General features: G+C 37.8%; 1 protein-coding gene across 1 annotated transcript; it reads right to left on the bottom strand.

Annotated features, from left to right (window-relative positions):
* Positions 1-378: 378 nt before the first annotated feature.
* Positions 379-23,843, bottom strand: CFAP206 (cilia and flagella associated protein 206). Its single transcript, XM_081140636.1, has 13 exons — positions 23,560-23,843; positions 22,390-22,502; positions 21,684-21,767; positions 19,165-19,255; positions 16,920-17,108; positions 15,985-16,143; positions 14,664-14,872; positions 10,061-10,180; positions 8,521-8,719; positions 7,881-8,021; positions 5,245-5,438; positions 4,401-4,544; positions 379-1,080 (listed from the first exon to the last, which is right to left on the bottom strand). The coding sequence occupies exons 2-13, from the start codon at positions 22,495-22,497 to the stop codon at positions 850-852; spliced, it is 1,869 nt and encodes a 622-aa protein (XP_080996762.1). The 5' UTR covers positions 22,498-22,502; positions 23,560-23,843; the 3' UTR covers positions 379-849.
* Between the last annotated feature and the right edge of the window lie 1,568 nt (positions 23,844-25,411).

Below are 25,411 nucleotides of genomic sequence, written 5' to 3'. Positions count from 1 at the left end.
GAGGGAGAGAGAGATAGAAACATCAATGATGAGTCATTGATCAACTGCCCAAAACCAAGGATAGTACCAAACCCTATATATACTTTGTTTTTTCTATACCTCCCTACCTATGATAAAGTTTAATTTATAAATCAGGCACAGTGAGAGATTAACAACAATAACTAGTAATAAAATAATTACAACAATATACTGTAGTAAAAGTCATGTGAATGTGGTCTCTCTCTCAAAATCTCTTACTGTAGGTACAGCGAGGATAGCTGGACAAAGGGATGATTTGCATCAGGGTGGAATGGAGCAGGCAGCGTAGGATTTCATCATGTGATTCTGAATGGCATGCAATTTAAAACATTTTGTATTTCTTGAATTTTTAATATTTTTGGATCACGATTGACAGGGTCACTGAAATGGTGGAAAGTGAAACGGAGAATGGGGGGGACAACTGTACATCAATTGAATCTATTAATGTTGAATAGCTAATGAAGCTGAAAATATTGGCTAGGTTTTAAATTTTTAATGTTTCACACTAAGTATGATTTCAGAAATAAACCTCTATCCCAGGCATAATAATCTTATATTAATACCTAAATGGCATCATAATTTCAATCTTAATGCTGCCAAACTTTTTCTAACAAATAAAAGATGAGTGGACTGAGTTTTACTTTTCAATTTTAATAAAATGAAAAATGTCACAGGAAACCATTTTTAGTTTTTTCCAAAAACATTCACACAACCAATGAATGTGCCAGCACCACAACAGTAGCTAAATTTCATGGATGCAAAAATACTTTTAAATATCTGCCATTGTTCTTAGTTCTGTAATATCTACTTTAGAAATATGGTCTCCAGCAACTAAGTTTCATCAACAGCTCTGGTTAGGTTCACCTTGACCCCATAGGTGGTTTTACAGTGACCCCCGCGGAGACCAGCTATATAAATTTGAGGCCTGGGCACCCCAGTGCTGCTTTCCCTCACAGACTGCGTGCCTGTCTGCTGTAAAGGATACACCTGCGAACAATTATCTCTTCTCATGTGACTAAGATCAGTCTGCACCAAGTGAGTAACTTTCTGACGCAAATTGGCCTAAGGAGAAAGAGAACACACAGGAATTAACATCTCTAAAAAGCAAATAATATGAAATATTATCAGGTACCAGTTAATATCTGCCTATTATTTTCTCAATCCACAAAGAAATTAGTTTTACAACATAACGTTTTTCTACAAAACATTAGAGCAGTGGAAAATCTAGGAGGTAATAGGAAATACCCTTTGCTGAGAAATAGGCTAATATATCAAATAATGAAAACGGACCCAAACGAAGAACATGCAGGCTCAGACTTGCAGTGGGCTCAATTATTTGTTACTATAATCTTCTAATTCCTTCATTACTGTACTTTGAAATTCATACAACTTGGATTTTTCTACCTTGGTTTATTTTTTCAAAGACAAGTATTAAAGATTTCCATTGTCTTGTTTAAATGGGCTTCAGTCAAGACTTTTAATATAAAATGCTCTGATGTTTTCAGATTATATGTTACATTACTCTACATTTTGCTTACTCCTTTTATGAGTTACCAGTAAACATGAAGTTAAATATGCTAGGAGTGCCCGGGGCGGTGTGGCTCGGTTGGGCTGGGCACCGTCCGTGCACTGGAGGGTGGTGGGTTGGGTTCCCTGTCAGGGCACACACCTAGGTTAAGCAGGTTCCAGCCCCAGTGCAGGCAGGAGGCAGCCAACTGATGTATCTCTCTCACATCAATCTCTCTCACTCTCTCTTTCTCTCTCTCTTCCCCTCCCTCTCTAAAATCAATTTTTTTAAGTATATTTAAATAAAAGAAGAAGAATCAGAGTTACTGAAGTTATGGCGAAGCCCAAAACACACTCAGAAGGCATTAGAGCATGTGAATTAAGGAGAGACCTGGAATTAGAGGAAACATTTCAGAGTTTGAGGTACTGCAGGTGGACTGAGAACCAAAATCACTTCTCCCACGCACAGCTTACTATCTGTATTAATATGGCTTCGCTATTCTATTGTCTTCGTTAGCATGATTTTACTATTCCTAGAGACTCTTGCCAAAACAGATAACCTGATTGTTCATTACAGAACATCCTGAAAGCTGCGTCAGTTCTTCAGTAATACGCATAAACACACAGATTAAGCCCTAGGATTCTTCACATCCGTTGCCCCAAAACTGTCCTTGCTGTTCCCATCAGTGCTGAGTTGCTTTTTCATGATCTTTATCCAATCCAATTCAAGCTCCCACCCTGTCCCCTGACCTGCCCCTGGCACTGAAAGACCCGCCAACAACCAGACTGCAAATTCTCCATAAATTCTGACCTTGCCCTTCCTCCTGAGAGACTGCCAAAGCTCCGCTCGGGTGGTGGCTTCCCTCATGACTTCAAGCCAATATACTCAGCTTTGTCCTATCAACAGGTGTGCTGGCCATCTACGGGCACTGCACTCAACATGATGCAACTCCAGGGGATAATTAGGGCTAACGTGGGAACCAGAACCAAGTGGAGGCTGAGGAGAAGAAAGGGCTCATCGGCACGAAGTTCGGCCCCACTGAATTCCCTGCTCTCCGAATGTTCCCGGTCCAGATTAATGCTGTCACCTCTACCTCGCACATCCTATCCAACCATCACACCCTTCTTCTCCTTTGCCTATTTGTATCTCAAAACCAACTTAAAGTGTCACCTAAGTCAATTAAGTAGAATCTTTATTTCACGTCTGTTATACGACTTAGCAAGGGGTACTTAAATATTTTTAGTGTATCAGTGCTACTTAGTAAGATTGTTAGCTCCAGAGGAACAAGGTATTGGAATATATATGTTACCTGGTACACAGCTGGTGAGTTAAAGTGAAGTTTGGTAGATAACAGAAAAGAATATGGGGAATAGGAGTTTCAAGAACTACAGGAGAGAAATTGACAGGAATGCTAATGGAACAATTATCTATAAGATATACCAGGAACCTGAACCTGCCTCATTCCAGAAAATCAGGGGACTGTTTGAAAAGCTGCCACCAGAGAGGGTGGCAAGGGAAATGAAGCGGTTAGAGAAAAGCCTGTGAGAGAGTGTACAGACAAACAAAGGCCAGACCTTACGTGACAACAGAACTCTGACCCACAGCCTCTCTAGCTGTAGCAATCTTGGCCCAGACTGTCAGGACCTGGTAGGTCCCTATTTGGGTGCCCACCCCACCCTCTTGCACCAACCAAAGAAAGCCAAATATGCTCGCCAAACCAATCATGCCTGCCTCCGGTTTCCCCATGTCAACAACTCCCAGTCAGAGAACCACTGAAGCCTCCCTTTTCTCACTACAGAGCTTCCTACTCCTCCCCCTGCTCTTGAGCCTCTGCCAAAGGCAAGTGATGGTGGCTGACTCCCTTACTATGGCAAGCTCCGAATAGCTTCTGTTCTCATTTGGGCAGGCTCCATTTATTTCCACACCTGATTTCAATAAAAGAGATGGATAAAATATACTAATAAAAGCTATAGATATTTTAAAAAAGTGTTTGTTGTCTTCATACTACAATTAACTGTTGTCTAAAATGACAAGACACTTAAACGGGGTGAGTGGGGGGGATTCCACTGAGTCAGATAGGGATGAGCATTTCAAAGACAGGCTTCAATGTTAGGTACCCGCTGTGAGTAAGATGACTGAGAATCAGGACGAGAGAGCCCAGTGTCTGGAGAGGACATGTTCACAATAAGAGGGGACGATATTTACGATATAACAGAGGTAACATTCTGCTCCTCAAAAGAGTCCAAAGAAGAGAAAGGTATATTTTAAATGATTAGAGAAAGTTGGGTGTGCTGTATTTAAAAAATAAAAATAAAAAATTTCTTTAATGATTTTAGAGAGAGAAGGGAGAGGGAGAGAAACATCAATGTGAGAGAAACATCAGTTGGTTGCCTCCTATACGCACCCTAACCAGGGATCGAACCCACAACCTGGGTATGGGTCCTGACCCCGAGAACTTCCAGTGCATGGGATGACACTCCAACCAACTGAGCCACACTGGCCAGGGTGGGAGTGCTTTAAATACTCGCACCTCAAAGATTAGCAACAAACAAATTAAAACTATTATATAGATCAATAGAGAGATGGAGGGAGAGGGAGAAAGAGAGGGAGGGAGGGAAACTACTGTTGTTCTAGTTACTGGCTAGTATAATTTGAGAGTAGTTTCATGCTTCCGTATTTCTACATATGCTTAAAATTAGAAGACAATCTTACAAGGTAAAGCTGGCAAATTATAAATTACACTGATTATTTTTATGTTAGCAAAGAACTCTGAACAACTCACTATTTTATAAAAATAATTAAACTTAACTCTATGAGAATCAACATATTAAAATTTTCCAACCTATAAGTAATTTTAGAAAATATTGTTACATACCAATTTTATAGCTTTTCTTCTTAATTCCCATTCATTCCACTCGTATGATCTCACAATTGTTGGTGGCAATATGTGTGTATCCGTCTGTGTGCTAGTTTCACTCTTTGTAATTGGTTTTATATGATGTTTGCTAACATCTCTGAGCTAAAGAAATGGAGTTTTGTAATTAATATTTGCAAAAAATAAACATTATTTACAGATAACTAATAAAGTATTCAGCTAAAACTGACAAAAGATTAGAAAAACAAGAATTTTTGAGCATGGGATATACTTGTAAACACCAGCAGTGAAAATAAGCTCATAATTAGTGAGATGTAAACGATTTATCTTCCTGGGCATTGTGACTTTGTATCTGATTTTGTGAACTGAATGTAGGAAGTGGGTTTTGGAAAGGGGAAACCTAACATCACTCATTGCCAAGTCAAATGCCCCCTCTCTTTCACAAATGGTAGCATAAGTAATACCTTGTTGGAAATGGACAGAAGTTTAAAATAGCTATTAAATCTTAGGTATAAAATCACATTTCTTTTAAGTATCAGAACATCTTTAGGATATATCTTTTTTTTTAATGTCTTTATTGATTTCAGAGAGAGGAAGGGAGATGGAGAGAGAGAGGGAAACATCAATGACGAGAGAGTCATTGATTGACCACCTCCTGCATACCCCCCCTACTGGGGATCAAGCCTGACTGGGAATCCAACCACAATCTCCTGGATCATAGGTCTACGCTCAACCTCTGAGCCACGCTGGCCAGGCTTTAGGATATATCTTAAACTCAAACCAACTGAGCCACACCAGCCAGGGCTAAAGTGTTGTAAATTCTTAAAAGATGGACCCTGCTTACCTCAGAACATGGAATGAGGGTTTCAAACTGTTGATGAAGTTCCAGTAGCTGAATTAATTCTGCATTTTTTTTTGCCTTTTCTGTAATTAAATCAATGTAATGTTCAGGGTTTTCTGCAAATGAATATGCAGCATCTTTGGTATTGAAAGTGTAATGCTTTTCTTTATGTTTGAAAATTCCAATTACTGGATTTCCTGCAAATTAAGAAAAGGAACTGAATGAGCTATGAAATATTAAGTGATTCTATGTTTGTAATACACCCATGGAACCATTTCCTATGTACTCCATTTTAACATATTACTCATGTTTTTATTTTGCCAAAATGTTACTATAAGCAGTTAAGTATACATTTTGTTAAATTATAGTTTATGTGAAATCCATATTAAATGAATTAATTTTATATGTTTTTATTTTAAAAGCATGATTTTATATAAAAAATTTCACTATCCAGATACAAAGTGTTTGAAAATCTTTTATGAGAAGCCAATCATTGGGCAGGTTTCTCAAATCTCCTTAAACTAAACTAACTACCACATAAGCATTGTTTTAAAAATAATTCTGTAAGAACTATAAAAAATGGGACATCTTTTCACCAGTGTAACTTTGCATGTTAGAACGTATTTCCCACTGTGAAAAGATAGTACATAAAATATGGATTTAATAATATCCACATCGTCTGTGGAGTTATATAGAAAACAGTAATACTGTCTTACTTATTCAACAAATATTTATATCTTGGCACTGAGGGCACAGAAGAAAACAAACAGCCCCCCACCTCACCCGCTCTCACCGAATCAGCAAATATACCCTAGGCCAGAGAGTGGTGAGTGCTGCAGAAAACAATGGATAAAGCAGCTCAGACGCACAGCGAAAGGAAAGCAGACGAGGTTGGTATTTTCAACTGGGCGATCGCGGAAGGCGGAATAAAAGAGGGGCAACGTGCGTAGCCATCCGAGGGATGGCGCTTTCCAAGCAGAGGGGACAGCGAGCGCAAAGGCTCTGAGGTGACGACGGCTGGTGGGAGACGGAGGCGGCGGCCAGCGGGGCTGGAGCGGGAGCGCGGGAAGGCGGCGGGGCTGGGGCGGGAGCGCGGGAAGGCGGCGGGGCTGGGGCGGGAGCGCGGGAAGGCGGCGGGGCTGGGGCGGGAGCGCGGGAAGGCGGCGGGGCTGGGGCGGGAGCGGGAGCGCGGGAAGGCGGCGGGCGGCGGAGTCCAAGGTCGTCTGAGCAGGACCCTGACCGCGGGCCTCAGCTCCGGTGTCTGCGCCCCGAGCGGAGGGGGGGCGCTACCCAGCTCCGAGGCAAAGCAGGTCGCTGCTGCCCAGGAAATCAGGGCGTGAGCGGGAAAATGCAGCAAACAGAACCCAGCCGGGACCAGCGTACTCAGAGAGCAGAAGCCCTTACTTTTCTACTTAGCCTCTTTCTTAGAACCACAGTTTGTGGAAGCAGAGGGGACCGAGCAGACCCCCTAGGTGCTCTTTTCCTGACTTGGAAACTGAGGTCCACAGAAGGCATGAGACTTGCTGAAGGTCACTTGGTTCACCAAAGGCACTGCTGGGACCAGAAGCCGCCTCTTCTGAATCCGAGTCCCCGGCTTTCTCAGCCCTTCGTGCTACTCTGTCCTCACCGCACACCCACGTGTCTCCGGTTTCTGTCTCTCAAGGCTCGGAGGGAGGGAGGGAGGGAGGGAGGGGGAGAGAGAAGAAGGAAGCCATGTACCTACATTCCACTGCTTACTTTATGGGCCTTGCTGTTTTCTCCCGGGTATCAATGACCCTCACAGGGTCTCAGAGAACTATTTTCTCAGTTCCTCATGGTCAATCTTTCATCCCATTATGAAATATCCAATACCATAAAAATGAGGCAACTTGTGTGTTCTCTAGCTCGTATATACACAATCCCAATAATTATTCGTAATAAAAAAGTAGTACCCAACTGTGAAATATAACAAAAGAAAGAAGGAAGGAGGGGCTTAATGGTGAAGGGAAATAAGACACAACCTTGTCAAACTGTTCTCATTCTAGCCCTAGCCAACTTCTTGTTATCCCAAACTCACAGAGGACTTTTTGGAGAATAAGTTATTCCATCACAATTTATAATTTACTGTTTGTTTTGGAGAAGCTCTAGTAATATCAAGATAAATTTTACTTGATAAGAAATTGGCCATTTCCTTAGTGGTATCTGCCTTATACAGAAATCCTGATCCATGTTAGTAGAATGTAACCAGAAAGTGACAAAGAATATTTTAAAATAAACATATCAGTCAAATTAGTGTTGCTCTTTCAAGTAATTACTTTGGAGGATGATGTAGTTTAGCAATGTTATGTAACATTTCTGCAGCCCATCACTGGACATATGAGTCAGCCCCCATTTATGATATGGCAGCATCCATATTTTATTATGTACACATTCAATCATTTATCACTTGTATTATAATTTCATGCTTATGCCAATCCACCAGATTATACTGTGAGTACATCAAAGATGAACACATTGTCTGGATCATCTTTGTAGCTCCTTTCCTGGTTCACCATCAGATCCCATAAAATTTTAAAATGAGAAAGTAAGTGACAATTACAGGACTTCATTTAAAGAAGAAAGTTAAGGAAGTGGGAGCAATATTATTTCCAATGACATACCTGGAAGGAGAAGACCATCAGTTGTAGCCAATGTATAACCACAATATCCCCGATACTGAATTAACAATTTATCAAAATTTGCTGTTGTTTCTGGGAAAAGCCATTCTTGTTTTCTGAAATCCACCAGATGTACTCTTTCTTCTAAAATGAAAGGAGGAGGCCAAGAAAAATGTTATTCAATGAGAAGAGTAAAGGGTCTAAAATAAGCTCAATTGATTTTACAAAGATAAAATTTATTGATTTATAAATTTCAACCTGAATCTGAAGTAGATATATGGCAAATAGCATTCCAAAGAAATGAAATCTTTATTTGCAACAAATATAGCAAGGATTAATATCCTTTTCTACTGCAAATCAATAGTAAAAAGCACTAAGACTACAATAAAAACAAGTAAGCACAGAAAATCATTGTTAACCAAAACACTAACTATAACATTAGGGATGGTTATTGCTGGATAGTAGGATATCCAGTTTATATGTTTTTGTTTTCTAAATTTTTGATAATGAAAAATTATCTTAACATCAAGAAAGATGTTTAATGCCTTCTCAGAAAAATATAGTATGAATTTAAAACAAAAGAGTGACTTTATTCTAGAGGTGATTTTAAGAGCAACAGGAAATAATGGATGATTTCTATTACCCATGTGTTCCTTCAGCCGATACATATCAGTTTTCACAGTCACATCATGAAGAAGATCCTGCATTACATTTTCAGGAAACAGTAGGTCATGAGTGCCCAGAAATCGCCCAAGGTTAGTAGTTAAATTAGTGAGGATACCAATCAAAACAGTGTCATCCTGAAAGCTAGTCCACACATTGGAAAGTGCAAGGAAGATAGGCTGAGGAAAAGAAAAACAAAAGTTCAAAATGTAATTGTTTAATTAAATTACAATCACTGTTGTCTGGAAACTAAATACAATTTGTAAAGAAATCAATTATTTCTTAAGTAAAAGTCTCATAAAGTTAAACAACAGAATCTAAATAGAAATTGGACTCAGAAATTATGAAAAAATAAACTTGTGTTTTATTTGAAAGCATTTTATTTTGGTATGATTATTATAAAGTTAATTTACTCAAAAAAACCAAACACATTTGGTCACCTGGTTCTACATCCAAATAGCAGGCACCACAAATAACCTTGTGGCTATAACTTGACGTAAAAGCATACTTTGGAGAAAATAAACCCTTCCTCTTCTTTCCTGACATGTGTAAAAGCAGAAAGATTTATGGGTGCTTCACCTCAAAAGGTCAAAGGGAAAATAAGTTATTTTGTGTGTTTTTTTTAAAAAGGAAAATTTGACTCATGCTTAGACTTATCTGTCTCAACATGATTCAAAAGAACATGGGAAGTCTAGCAATATATCTTGGGGCATGTCTTGTGAGCTAAAGTTAAAGTTTTTAGGTCAGTGCGATAAAATGATTTTTACTTGTATTAATATCACAGACTAATAGAACAAACAAAAAAATTAACCAGGCTCAAATTATGAGTTAAACAACTTATCCTTTGGTTTCTTAGTTTTTACAACCAAATATTGGGAATGATTATGAAAAATTATCAAAGCCTCAAAATGCTCTATAAAATACTGCATGTGCATCTTCTAACTCCTTGGGGCTATGAGATTTGTCCATAAGATGGTCCAGATAATGAGAAAATTAGCATAAATGCAGGCATGGTAATCAAAGTGATTATTATCTGTCTTTTCAGAAAAGCTGCAAGTTGTGTCACCTCCTTGCTGAAGGCAGTTAGAAATCAGCTATTGTGAACATATTTTCAACACTGTGTTATGGATTCTTTTTGTTGCCACAGCCAACACTGATATTATGGTTATTATTACATATATCTGTATTTTCTTTAGCAGCAAATGCCTACACCAAGGGAATCCTGTCATCCTACTTATACTATTACCACAAAATAACCACAAAGAATAGGATCATCTTGTATAAAATCAATATTAAATTAAATACAGGGTGGGGAAAAAGTAGGTTTACACTTGTGAGTACCCAAAACACAGTTTATTCTTGTATTATTATTTATTAATCATTGTATCATTTTCCATACGAACAACTGTAAACCTACTTTTGCCCTACCCTGTATAATTATAATTACTTCTGATCCAATTTTATAGGATCCAAAGTATGTTCGCCCTTCAATAAGGTAAAAGTTGATGACAGGTACTTACAAAAACTTGTGATGTTGGGACAGCCGTCTTGGACTTTACAGTCATTATTAATTGTTCAAGTAGGGCTGCTAACTGCCTTGTCATCAATTCCACTTCTTGAGCACTAGCAATTATTTCTGACTGTGAAGACAACATATTTTGCATTAATATTTTTATAATTTCACTACAAAAATCATATGTGTTTTAAGCCTGACCTGCTCCCTGAAGTGAGAGCAGGGATTCTGTTCTCTGTGGTTCCCCCAACACCAAGAACAGTACTGGCATATGGATGGTACTCCAGAAACAACTGGTGGATGGATAAATCTTTTGAAACACAATGGCTATATTTTTTCTCAAATGTATACAGGTATTCTTTGATATTCAGTATAAATGCAATTATACTGAATTCCTGAGAAGTGGATCTTATGGCACAGCTTTGCATAGCTGTTATTTTCCCATTCCTCAATGATAAAATTAATGAGGTATTCCTCGGAAAATTATTTCGATACAAAAATTTTTAAAAATTACATTCAAGAATGTAGAAAATCTTAAAAATCTCAATATTGACAGAAAAACATTTATGATACAACAATAATAATATGAAAATAAGGTGCTGAATGCTGAGTCTGAAATAATTACTTTTATTCTTACTATGTGCTAAAACCATATTAAATACGTAAGTACAAAAAGGGGTAAGTACAAATAAGAAAACCAAGGTATAGAAAGGAAGTAAACCGCCCAAGAATATACAGCTAATAAGAGGGAGAATCATGGTTCTACCCCAGACTATCAGAGCCCAGAGCCCAGCTCTTACCCATTATACTAAATAGCCTAAGATGTCATCAGAAATGGCAGTGGTATAGGTTTACCACTACAGTGTAAAAGAGTGCCATTTACTTGAAGTGAAAAAATGAGCATTTGAGTCTTCAGATATCTATAGCCTTTTTAAATAACAAAAATAATTACTTCATAAGAAATACCTAATATTACTTAGGTATTTCAACTAATGAAATTTTTTATTCACAAATGTAACATGTGTCCTGCTTTAATTTTACCCATACTACTCTTTAAGCATCTTCCCTCCTCTTGCTTCATTCCCCCATCCACTATTATCTATCCTATTTAATGGGTCTCTTGTCTGCCCCCTAGAAAATTATGCCCCTAGTTTGTTAGTTCTGTTTTAGGAATCATATATGAAAATGCAGTCATTAAAGTCTTTTCAGATTTGTGCAACAGCAACAAGAAAGAAAGAAATATGCATATGTCTTCCAAAGTAAAACTTACATTCAACACGTAACACTTCTTAAAACCTACAATTAGAGATACTCTAGACCTCTTCCCCAATTATGTGTGTACAGTCCATTCACAGAGTAGGTATGCAGAACTTCTTGGTTTTTCCTGATAATGCCTTAGAACAATCACTTTGTTTACATTTTATCAAAAAGAACTTGTTCACAACCGGTAAAGATTTTAATTGTATAGTTATTCCTCACAAATAAATGAAAATATATTCTGTGCTTATGGATTGGAAGAATTAATATTGTTAAAATGCCCATACATCCCAAAGCAATATACAGATTTAATGCAATCTCTCTCAAAATTCCAATGACACTTTTCATAAATGTAGAACAAACAATCCTAAAACTTGTATGGAACCACAAAAGACCCCAAACAGTCAGAACAAACTTGAAAAAGAAGAACACAAGTGGAAGCGTCATGCTTCCTGATTTCAAACTATATTACAAAGCTATAGTAAACAGAAACAGTATGGTATTGGCATGAAAACAGGCACATAGATCAATGGAACAGAAGAGAGAGTACAGAAATAAACCATGTATATATGATCAATAAATTTACAACAAAGGAGGCAAGAATAAACAATGGGGAAAGGATAGCGTCCTCAATAAACGGTGTTGGGAAAACTGCACAAATACATGCAAAAGAATGAAAATGGACCATTATCTTACATCGTTCACAAAAATCAACTCAAAATGGGTTAAAGACTTGAACGTAAGACCTGAAACTATAAAACTCCTAGAAGAAAATAGGCGGTAATCTCTGTAACATCAGTCTTGATGATAATTTTTTGGCTTTGACACCAAAAGGAAAGGCAAGAAAAGCAAAAATAAACAAGTGGGACTGCATTAAACTAAAAAGCTTCTGTGCAGCAAACAAAATCATCAACAAAATGAATAGGCAACCTACCAAAGGGAGAAATTTGCAAACCATATATCTGAAGGAGTGAATATCCAAAATACATAATGAACTCATACAATTCAATAGCAAAAAATCAAACAATCCTATTCAAAAATTAGTAGATGATCTGAAAAGACATTTTTCCAAAGAAGACATAGAGATGGCCAACAGGCACATGAAAAGTACTCCACATCACTAATCATCAGGAAATGCAAGTCAAAAACCACAAAGCAAGATTACCTCTCACCTGTCAGAATGGCTATTACTAAAATGACAAGAGATAAGTGTTGAGAAGAATGTGGAGAAAATGTGCACCATTGGTGGGGATGTAAATTGGTGCAGTCAGTATGGAAAATAGTATGGAGTTTCTTCAAAAATTAAAAATAGAACTACCAGCCCTGGCTTGTGTGGCTTAGTTGGTTCGACATTGTCCCATGCACAAAAAGGTTGCGGGTTTGATTCCCAGTCAGGGCACATGCCTGGGTTGTGGGCTCAATCCCAGGTAGAGGGCATGCAGGACGCAGCCAATCAATGTTTCGCTCTCCCTTCCTCTTTCCCTTCCTCTCTGTCTATTAAAACAAAACATAGAACTAGCCTAGCCAGGTGTGGCTCAGTGGTTGAGAGTTGACCCAGGAACCAAGTGGTCACAGTTCAACTCCTGGTCAGGCCACATGCCCAGGGTGCAGGCTTGATCCCCAGTAGGAGCATGCAGGAGGCAACCAATTGATGATGTTTCTCTCTCATTGATGTTTCTATCTCTCTATCCCTCTTCCTCTCTCTCTAAAAATCAATAGAAAAAAACATATTTAAAATAAATAAATAAAACACACAGTAATTTTAAAAAAATAGAACTACCATATGATCCAGCAACTCCATTTCTGGGTATTTATCCAAAGAAAATGAAAATACTAACTAGAAAAGCTATATACACCTCCATGTTCATTGCCACATTACTTACAATAGCCAAGACATGGAAGCAACATAAGTGTCCATTGATGGATGAATGGACAAAGAAAATGTGATGTTTTAATATATATGTATATGTAATCTTTTATTGTATATGTATGTATGTATACAGGGGTGGGTAAAAATAGGTTAAATTACCAGCCATCATTACCTAAAAGATACATCATAAGTAAGGGATGTGAAATAATAACAATAATAATATGAAGAAGACAAAGAATACAAATAAATAATATAATAATTAATTAATAAGAGTTCAAGAATAAACTGTTTCATGTACTCACAACTGTAAACCTACTTTTGCCCACACACACATCTATACACATATACATATCTATCCATACATACATATATAATGAAATATTATTTAACCAGAAGAAGAAGGAAAGAGGTCTTTAGCACCCCATTGACATCAATGTATGGATCTTCCAAAGAGAAAATCAACAAGGAGACAGAGGCCTTATATGACATACTAGACCCACATGGCTTTAATTGATATTTTCAAAGCATTTCACCTCATAGCAGCAAAATATACATTCTTTTCAATAGCACGAGAAACATTTTCCAGGGCAGACCACATGTAAGCCACAAAACAAGTCTCAATAAACTTAAGAAGACTGAAATCATATCAAGCATCTTTTCTAATGGCATGGTGTGAAACGAAAAATCAATTACAAGAAAAAAATTTAAAAACACACAAATACATGGAGGCTAAATAGCATGTTACTGAACAATGAATGGGTTAACAATGAGATCAAGGAAGAAATCAAAAGATACCTTGAGACAAATGAAAATGAATATACAACCCAAAATCTACAGGATGCAGAAAAAGCAGTCCTAAGAGGCAAATTCATAGCAATACAGGCTTACCTCAAGAAACAAGAAAAATCTCAAATAAACAATCTAACCTTACACCAAAAGAACTAGGAAAAGGACAGCAATCAAAGCCCAAAGTGATTAGAAGGAATGAAATAATAAAGATCAGAATGGAAATAAACAAAATAGAGTGTAAAAAAACAATACAAAAGATCAATAAAACCAAGAACTGGTTCTTTGAAAAGATAAACAAGATTGCTAAAACTTTAACTAGACTCATTAAGAAGGAAAAAAAAGAGAGGACCCAAATAAATAAAATAAGACACTTGCTCTGAGTACAAACACTGCAGTATTACTTACCTACACACACAGCACTGCTTAACTACAGCATGCTAACAATCATACTACTGAGGACCAAACAGAACCAACAACTTTAAAATCAATTCCTACCAATGTATTTTCATTAAAGGCAAAATCCAACTTCCTTATTTCTGTTTTAGCTCCTGGTCCTTCAGATGCAATATAAACTGAGCAGTTATTAAGGTTGCCTTCTTTATCAATGACCTGATTCTACCTTTTGTTTCAGCTCCATAATATCTAAAGACGTTGCATTCTATGGAAAAGGCCAGATAATATGACATTAACTCACCAAAATGATCTGAAGGAAGATCTCATACTGTCGCACATTATAGAGTGCTTCTTTTAACATATATGGCTGCAGTTCTACACTCATGAGTGGATTCTTTGTCACTTTCTCAAGGATGGCCGTGTAGCGATATGCCAGCTCTTGAGCAATCTGAAGTTGGGAGTCAATATTCTGAGTGGTGGCTGGGATTGCTTCACGTAGAATATCTGGCACTGTTTCCAAAGGTACATTAAGAAAGACATTAAGAAATCTAAAAAGAATTAAGGAGAAAAAAATCTAGAAAGTGGTAACATTTTGAGCATTAAGTTGAATTAGTTTTCATGTCAACCAAATTAATAATGATGAGGCATATATTTCATGGGTCTGACACCATGAAAAAAAAGAATAGAGAGAAAAAAAAACCTGTCCAAACAAAAGATATTGTCAGAATAACAACCAAAAGGTAGAGCAAATCAGCTTTTGCCAGTAAAATACAGAAGAACCTAAAGGACTGACAGGCTTTGGTATTATGTGTTATTGACCATGTGCCTCTAAAAAACTCACTGTATCTTTCCTTCTGTATATCTTCTTTTCTGTTTGTAAAAAAGAAGGAAAAAAACATGCAACTTAAGAAACTCATTGGGATACTGAAAAATAACAGAATAGTCTAGCAAAATAGAGAACTTTATGAAACATGGGAGTTTGACTTTTTAGAACAGTTTTTAAAATGCAAAAATTTACCCCAGTATACTAGATCAGTGATCTGGTAAAAGATACTAACCCCTATCAGTGGGCCTATATTCGTACCAAACTCCTAAGGAAGTTATTTCTACTGGTAGGTCCTTGATCAAATATTTCATGAGTAATTTCAGACTTATACACAATAAATGCATTAAATATTACAGCATAGCGAATGTTCCTGAATTTAAAGATTTGAAGATATTTTCTCTTTGACCTTTTCATTCCATTAACTGCATTAGCAACTGTTTTATTTTCAGGTTAAATTCCATTTTTTTTAAATCATTGAAGTTTACTCCCTCTTGGTTATTTGACTTGGAGTAAAGTATACAAAGCCTGATGACTGGAAGAGGCTGGTTTTGGGCAGGCCTCCCCATTCCTTTTAACTGACTCACTCTCCTATTCTAGCTTCATCACACATAAAACTTAAAGTCTTGCCCCAGAAAAATTAAAAATTACTACACATTATGAACTGCAGTTGTAACTAAGGTACAATCAAACCTTAAATCTAAGAATAGTAGTTGTGTATTGGGTATTATTTTCCTCACTATGCAAGATAAATTTTAAACCTACATAACCTATAGAATTAACCTAATGATATACCTACAGTACTCAATGCCTTCTCCTCCCTTTCCAGTCTCTCGGTTAAATAAACGAATTCCAGTAACAATCATGGACAGTTCTTTCAGCTGGCGTTCTTTGTCCTTCTTAGAAAGAGTTAGAAATGTCCCAAGTTCAGCCTGAGGAAAAACACTCTGTAGTGCAGCTAAAACAAACCACAAAAAGAACAAGATGATAAAATAAAAATATCAGAACTTAAATCACAAGTTCCTTTCAGCAGAAAGTTAGAAGGCCTGTCTTTATAGAATTATTTATATGATTCTTTAAATTTCTGATACCTGATTATAGAATACATAGCAAAATTTATCATATATTAAAGCTGGGCTAATGAACTATCATTGCCTCATGTCTGTTTTTAATAGTTAAACATCCATCAGTAATTTTTGGAAATGGGCATTAAAACAAGCTTTCTAGTTAGAGCTATGAGTAGAAAAATTGATGCTTTTAAAATAATTACGAAAGAAAGCCATAGGAGGTTAGAGATTTTGCCTATTCTTCTTAAAGTATGAAAGAGGGCAAGTATTTGCTGAGGATAAAACAATGTCCTTCTCCATCACCCATTTTTGGTGACAGACTCAACTTTTCTCATCAGTATAAAATCTCCCTTTCCAGTGATCCCCATTACCCACTCAGCCTGGTACACTTAATAATACTGCCAATGTTTCTCTAATGAGGAGCAGTAGGCCCCTGGATATGTAGAGCTCTAAGCCAACAATATTCATTTTCCAGAGGTGCTACTTGAGTTTTAGAGCTGACACACAGTGTAAAGGGAGTCTGGGTAAATTTTAACCCCTTATCTGTGCTAATTTTGTTTTGAGATAAAAAGGAATCTTCAGTCTTCAACATGTAATTTAACACATTTTATAAGATACAGTGTTCATATATTTTCACTTATGGAATGAAAATTTTGGGTTTTTTTACCTGTTGCCTCTCTGACAATCTTGATTTCTGTAGGGGATCCAACCCCAGAGCGCAGTAACACATAGCTGACAATCTTTCGGTAGAGGCTTTCCAATTCTTCTCGAGCACATGCTCTGTTATCTGTAATTTCTCTGGTAATAAAGCCTAATTTAGACTCCATGAGCCGGTGATGTTCTTCAATAAATTCCTCTAAAATTGACAAAGGACAATGTTTCATATATTTGATACTTAGAATTCTTCTCACATAAGAAAGTAGGACCAGAAAAAGAAAATGGCTTGGGTATAGCAATTCTACTGCATGAAAACAACTATTTCATAAGATGTCCTAATAAACAGTGGCCAGCAGTTAACCTCAAGAAAAAAAATCTAGTGGGAAAGATTTATTGCAGCAATTTAAATGGCATACTTGTCAAAACACATAAGACTTTAAATAGGCAATCCAAACAGTAATATCAGAGGACTAAAACCTCCCAATTAAGCAGACAATTTATAATATATGTTATAAACACATATAGTATTAATATGTGTATTACATATAAATGCTTTATGTAAGTACATACAGTATGCACATAGATGTAGTATTAATATTCCTGTTCAATTATGTGTATTTCTATTTTAGCTCTAGATAAATTTCCTTCGAATAGCATTACTGATAATATAATGTTGCATAAGAACAATATCCCTTGCCCTTGGTTCAGTGGTTGAGTGTTGACCCATGAACCAAGAGGTCACTGGTTAAATTCCTGGTCAGGGCACATGCCAAGGTTGTGGGCTCGACCCCTAGTAGGGGGCATGCAGGAGGCAGAAAATCGCTGTTTCTCTCTCATCGATGATTCTATCCCTATCCCTTCCTCTCTAAAATCAATAAAACATATTTTAAAAAAGAACGATATCCCTTTCCCTTCGTCCCATAATATGATGAGGTCTACGCTTAATTGTAGCAGTAGTCACAATTCACCAGCAGCACAATTCTTGCAACTAATTCAACAAAGCATCTCATTTTACTATTATAATAATATATTAACCATGCACAGTTCATACCTATAATCTTTCTACAAAAACAACAGAACTTTTTGCAATTAAAAAAATCTAAATGATAATGTCATCAACTCCTTTAGTATTTATTGCTTAAGATTTTCATTATTATTAAGCAAAAAAGCAAGATATATGATTTTACATATGTAGCATATGTGAAAGCTCAGTAATCAGAAGGAAAAAAAGACAATGCAAATTAACAAATGGTTAATAATGACTGCAGTACAGTGGGCAGAGGCAGTGTAGTCTATCGGGGAATTCATTTTCCTTTTTCTCGTTTCCAGTTTTTTTTATGTAGCATTAAACTATTTACATAAGAAAATATGTTCTAAACTTTACCATCATTCATTTCATTTTTGTATTAGGTACATGATTTAGGTAAGCAATATAAGATAATATAAACCAGGAATTTAAAAAATCAGCAAATTAAACACTTTTAACTTCAGTGGACTGGTTGTTTTAATTTCTAATTATTATGTATTAGAGGTATAACAGTTAAAACAGAATAGACTTACCCTGGCCAGGTAGGCTCATTTGGTTAGAGCATCGTCTCCCGATGCACCAAGGTTGTGGGATCCCCAGTCAGGGCATGTACAAGAATCAACCAATGAATGCACAAATAAGTGGATCAACAAATTGATGTTTCTCTCTTTCTCTCTTCTTCTCTCTCTTTCAAATCAATTTTTAAAATCACAATAGACTTGGAAACATAATTATTATAGGTATAATAATTAGCATTTATTTTTGCCCTGGCTGGCTTGGGTCAGCAGTTAGAGCATTGGCCTTCAGACTGAAGAGTCCCAGGTTCGATTACAGCCAAGGGCACCTACCTCGGTTATAGGCTCGATCCCCGGCCCCGGTCAGGGCGCATGCAGTAGGCAACCAATCAATGTGTCTCTCTCACATGGACATTGGTTCCTCTGTCTCTCTCTCTCTGTCTCCCCCTTCCACTCTCTCTGAAAAGCAATGGAAGAAATATCCTCAGGTGAGGATTAAAAAAAAAAAGTTACTTTTAACACCCAGAAAGGCCACTGGTATTTTTCTCCTTTAGCATTTCCAGCATTATCATACTATTCTTCAAAATGGGCAAAAATTTCAAAAGATAAACCAAAACATTGAATTGTTTATTGTCAACCAAATGAAGCCCTTATTACCTTAAATACAATATAAATCTTTTTTAAAAGCATATCAAAATAGGTAGATATGTTACCTCGACTTGTATAATTCATATCAAAGTAGACTTGCATCTTAATGGTGTCCAGGGATGGATTTTTTCTGTCCAAGAGCCGACTCACACAAAGCTAGAAAAGAATACCTCATGAATGCTCCCTAGTTATACTTTCTCAAATGATCCGAAGTATTTTCTAAAGTTATTTCTAACATCGCTTCTCAGTTTTTTTGCTAAGATCAAGTGTAAAAATAAGGGAAACATCAAAATAATAATTTCTAATATTTATCTATCAATAACCCCTCTTACTGTTTTTTCTTTTTGAGGACTTCATGCTTTACAGTTCACTCAATCAACAACATTTATTAAGTAATAAGTTATTTCCCAAGTTAACCAGTATCACCATACCCAGGCAGGCTAATAGTCTAGTTGAAGGCAAGAAACTTGACGTTTGGGTTAGTATATATAGCCTGAATGTGGATAAATGGCCATGAATCTTATGTCTGGAGTTTTTCTAGAGTTCCTCACTCCTACTTAATTGAGCCTTAAACAACACTCCTTTGCTGGTGCTGGAGTCATACGCATTTTATAAAAAGCTGCTGCAGCTACCTTCCTCTGCTCACATAATTTCTCTGGCTCTGACTCCATTCCAAAATCTCTTCCTCTGGTCTGTTTTCTCCAGTTTTTCCCCCTTCTCTGCTTTGGCCCTGTAGATGATCAACCTGAACTTTTCTTCTCTCCTCTCCCCGCCCCCAATCCCTCTCTTTTGTTCTCACTCCTTAGGCTTTATATCTGCAGCCTGCAGGCACAGAGGCAGCTTCACCTTAACCCCACCTTCCCAGCACCAGCCCTGCCTTCCTGGGAGGAGGAAGAGGGGAATGCAAGAGTGAGGACAGGACACTGTCTTTATGACACCTGTGCACCTGGACCCCTCCAAGCGGAGGGCTGTTCTAAACACAGAATTGACAAAGTCTACCTCATCCAGGTGATTTACTGCTACAATATTTTTCAAATTTTAATTTTTTTCAATTATAGTTTACATTCAATATTATCCAGCTAATTTTTAATTGAGAAAAAAATAAAACCAACTTCATCATTTGAATTATTATATGCATCAATAGTTAATATACCTGTCATACTAAAAGATACTGAGTTTGATTCTTTCCAACTTAGTTGAATTAGAGGAAAAAAGAAACACTCTTCTTGAGTCATGAAAAGAAGAAAAATATTTTCTGCCCCTCCTTGATTCTCCTCCGTGGCTTCTCAATAAAATTTCTGACTGACCGCCAGTCATTGGCCCTATTGCAAAGAATGGGTTTTATACCACATTTAAAATCAGTACAGAGAGACCTAGGTCTAGGCTGCCCTGAAGAACCCTGGAGTCTGTACTTACTGCACAGCCATCCTAACAACATTTCCCCAGCCCAGGCTCCCATGGCTCTTCCTGACCCCTCTAGCATCTGCAAACAGGCCTCTGTGCTGCACTGTGTGAACCGTGAGAGAAGAGGGGATGATGAAAATTTTCTCTGCCATTTGCCTAAGCCCAGAAAATATCCATATGTGAGTTTGGGAAAGCTTGCTTCAAGTCTTGTGCGCAAAGGAGGGGATTAAAATCATTAAGCCCAGGAGAAGTGTGTAAAATGTTGAATTTTTAGGAAATGCATTTAAAAATATTTAGAAAATAAATATTTAAGCCAAACTTAAAACATACAAAAAAATTAATGATGTCTTTTAGTTCTTAAAATTGGTTTTCAGGCACAAATAACTATGAGTTACTTTTACTTTGGCTTCAATTTTTCCTTTAGAATTGAAAAGCACAAATTATACTAAACCAATAATTATATAAGAACTCAGGGACACGGACAACAGTGTGGTGACTGAGGGGGGGATCAAAAAGCCACGAGTAGGTGGAGGTCGAGGAGGGTGTGGGGGGATAAATGGTGATGGAAAAATTAAGAAGAAAATTATTATATGAATTTAATTTAGTACTATGTAATTTTACAGTATATGACAAGTCAGTTAATAATATTTTCATTGTAACATTAGATTAATAACAAAATGTCTCTAAAATACTGTGGCAGACACTACTACCAACCAGTATCTATACCCCCTTTTCCTTACTAACAAAGCCCCAATTTGGATTGGGACAAAAATTTGTTCAGCTAAAAAAGAAAAAAAAAATCAACATCTCAGGCTGACATGCAATACCATTCTGGCCAATCAATATAAGCAGATGGGAGGGATCCTGGGAAAGCTATTATTTTCCTAATAGAAAGTGGGAGTCCCAATTGGCATATGCATTTTGCTCTCTGTCCCTCCCCCTTATACCTGCCTCAAGGTGGTATGAAATGCATATGCACGATGGGGACCCAGGAAGCCAGGAAAAACAGCCTATGTACCTCTGGACTTTCTTCTATAAGAAAAAATAAATCCCTTATTTGTCTGTACCACTGTTTAGTGTGTTTTTGTTTCATGGAGCTGAAGTCAATAATGGCTAATGTAATACTATATTTAGAATTGCATAGACATATTTCAAAATTTATAAATTGTTGGATAATCACCTTAACAAGGTTCTCCACATCACTTTTTACAAGAGTTCTATCCATGTTAAAGCCATTCCTTGGATCCAGGACAATAGCTTTCACCTGAGAGTAGGAAAGAGTCCATTAAATAATTTTATTTCATATTATTATGAAATTAGCTTAATATGTTTCCATTTTTTAAGCAATTGCCCCTTGATTACTCAGGGGTTGATATTTCAGCTGACTTTCCTATTACCCAGCTCATAAGCACCTTCAGTAGAAGTCGAAGAAAGGAAGCGATAAGCAACAAATTTGAATATGGTGTTAGAAAAATTATATGGAGAAACAGGCTGAAAGCAGTGGCTAGATTTCAGATTGGGAAGCTATTTGAATATTTTATTGTGTTTTTTATTGTGTATTGTTAAACCAAAAGGAAAAATGAGAGACCAAGGCAATGAGTAATTTTTACAAGTGAAAAAAAACACATTATAAAAGCTCTGACACAGTACATTATCAATGTTTCTAAAACTCATCAAGATCTTCTAAATCAGTCTCTATAATTCTAGAACTGATGTGCTTTATAGACTTTTTAAAAACTTATTTTTTGCTAACATGTCCAATGATCTCAATACATTTTCATCTGAATAAGACTTAGGAAAGCTTCACAGAATTTTAAAAGAAAAATGGGCACCACTTAAAAACATTTTTATGTAAAGCAGTAATTCACAAAAATATTCATTCTTACCATAAAAGCAACCAGAGTTTCAGAAGCAACCTCTCCACGGGATGCACATTCTTGTTCTATCTCCCGAATGATACTCTTTATAACACTTTCTGCCTGAGTAGGAGGCATTCTGGCTAAATAAAACAATAATTTTTTAAAAATTTGTATTTATATATTACTTTTTCTTCTTTAGATTTCTCTTTATATTTCATCTGTAAAGTCATAATTTTATTTATTAACATATAAGTATTTATTAGCATGTAGGCCTCTCCTGTTTTTCATTAGTTAATTTGTTTTTTATTTATTAAAATGAAGGACTTGGTTGATGACGGAGAAATTGGGACTTCAAATGACTGAAGCATTTCCTCTTTATTTAAATGATGGTGGTCACCAAAATAAATTTATATCATTTTTTTAAAAAAAGGCTAAAGAGCAGGGGAGGAAGTAGATTTAATGAGAAACCCCACCCCAACCTCTGTAGGTGGCAGAGTACAGCTTTAAAGAGGAAATGCTTATTCCACCACATTCACCAAATGACCTTTTATAATTATAAGACTCTTGGAAAGCCATCCTTGCTAAGATCATCTAAATTCTCTTAACCGCCCATCCAAGTTGGAGGTCAGACTCTTAATTAAAAACATAAAAACCAGAATTCAAAACATATTATGAGAGTTACGCATCATGGGGGAACATGATCTCCTGGTTATTAATTCCATTTACTATAAACCAGGAAAAGCTGGTAGGTTGTAACGGGTATGGGGCGTCCGGATTTCCCTGAGTATCAGAAACTGAGCCCTGGGGAACTTGGCACGTGAAGAGCCACAAAGGCAAGCCCGGGCGGATAAGGCTAACTCCAGCGTTCAGGGAAGGCAGCGCCTGGCATGTGACAACCAGCCTGCCCGGGACCCGCCGCGGCGAGGACCGAGCAGAGCACAGCCGGCGGTCAGGCAGCGCGCGGCTTAGTGAGCGCTTCTCGTGCGGCCGGTGACGGGTCCTCGGTGTCCGCCCCTCCTGCGCGCCCGCGTCTGTGCGCCTGCGCGAGCGCCGCCGGGCCCCGCGCACCGAGTGGCTCATGACACCCTCAGCGCCCGCCACCGCCTCACTCTCGGAAGCACTAAATTTCCCTCGTTCTGGCCCTTGGGGGTGCGAGTGGCGCTCAGCAGAGACAGGAAGGAGAATTAAAGGCCTAACCTGCGGACGCGGGCGCCTGCGGGCTGAAGGGACCTCTGTATCGGCTCTGCGGCGGCGCAGGAGGAGGAGTCCTGACGGGACCCCGCCGGGCGGGACGGGCTCCTCCGGCGGTCGGGGTTCTGCGCGCCGCCCTACGCTCGCCTCTTCACGGGGTACAGCTCAGGAGCATGGGGCCCCGAGCGGGCTGACCTTGGCCGGAACCGAGAGAAAGGGCCGTGTTTATCCGACTCTCCCCGGGAGCCTTCAGGGCAGCTGGGCGCTCTTCGCGGCGGCCGCGTAACCATGGAGACGGGAAGCTAGAAGCCGGGGGCGGGGGGCGGTGTGGGCGGGGCCACGGCGGGGGCGGGGCCAACCTTGAGAGTCTGTTCCCGAAGGATGGGCGGGGAGAATTTTAAAAACCAAACAAGAAACGCAAAGACGGAAATCCCAGGCGGAGAAAGGCAGGCTCACTACACTTCAAGGTTAAGGGTGTTAAACGCGAGATTTCTAAAACTAGGGTACGACTTGCTAGCGTGGGAACCTATAGGCGTTTAAAAAAAGGAGTCTGAGGAGGCAGGAGGCAGTTCTGAGAGGATGGGACAACCGAGGGGTTGTATCCTTAACAAATGGAGTTCATATGAAAGTCTCTAGATATTAAAAACAATTGTAAAAAGAATCGCAGTTTAATCTCATGTCCTGTTGTCAAAGGGAGTCCCTAACAGTACGGTCCAAGATGCCAGAAGAGAAAAACTGCACATTCAGGGGACACATGATAAGGACATATATCTGTCTGGACTTGAGATATTGAGGCTTTGTACCTTAACAACAATGTTTGTTAGGCCCACCTACTAACATGAAAGTATAAAACCGGATTAAACTAATATTAGAAGCAGAGCATCAAACAACAAAATTTTACTTTTAAACAGGCTAGTGCCAGTAACTTTTCTCAAATTGCAAACAAATATACAGAATATATTTGGTTTAAGGACATTCCCAGATTACTTAAAAAATCAATCAGCACAAATATACACAAGTCATAGTGTAAAAGGATTTTATTTTCCCCTTCTAGAAAATTTTCCTGGAATGTGGATGAAACTTGTGCAAAAATAGATGTTTAGAGTAGCAAGATATTTAATAGTAAAACACGGGAATTCTAAACAACTGATATCTAAGGAATGTGGCTAGAGAAAGATACTAGGCAGGCACTAAAAATAATGTAAACAGCCCAGCGGGTGTCGCCAGTGGTTGAGTGACTATCCATGAACCAGGAGGTCAGGTTAGATTCCCCTTCAGGCCACATGCTGGGGTTGCCTGCTGGATCCCCAGTAGGGGGCATGCAGGAGGCAGCCAATTGATGATTCCCTCTTATCATTGATGTTTCTATCTCTCTTCCTCTCCCTTCCTCTCTCTGAAATCAGTAAAAACATATTTTAAAAAATAAAATAATGTACACAAATATAAGTGTTTGTCTTATATTTTAAAAAAGCCAAATGCAAATTTTATATACAGTTGACTCTATTTGGGTCACCTTTCCTGTGACCTGGAAATTGCCTCCAGACTGAAAGTTGGGGCGATCAACCTCATGTGTTTCCTTTATCTCAGGTGTCTCAGTCCTGTGTTGTTTTCCAATGTCTGAAACAGTTGCTTTATACTATATTTTGTCCAGTTTTCTGGTTGTTTAGAGCAGGAAATTAAGTCCAGTCCTTGTTATTCCATCATGGTCAGAAGTGGAACATGGGTAATCTTGGAGAGCAGATAATAGGAACTGGTCATCTAGGAGAGCAGGAAAATGCACTTAATAGAAAATTTCAGTTCATAACTGGAAAGTGTGGGTGTTCATCTGACAGTTATAATCATGAATATAAAGTAAAAG

This window comes from Miniopterus schreibersii, assembly GCF_964146895.1.
Source record: "Miniopterus schreibersii genome assembly, chromosome: 6".
Taxonomy (NCBI): Eukaryota; Metazoa; Chordata; class Mammalia; order Chiroptera; family Miniopteridae; genus Miniopterus; species Miniopterus schreibersii.
This window is presented reverse-complemented; position numbering and strand designations above follow the sequence as displayed.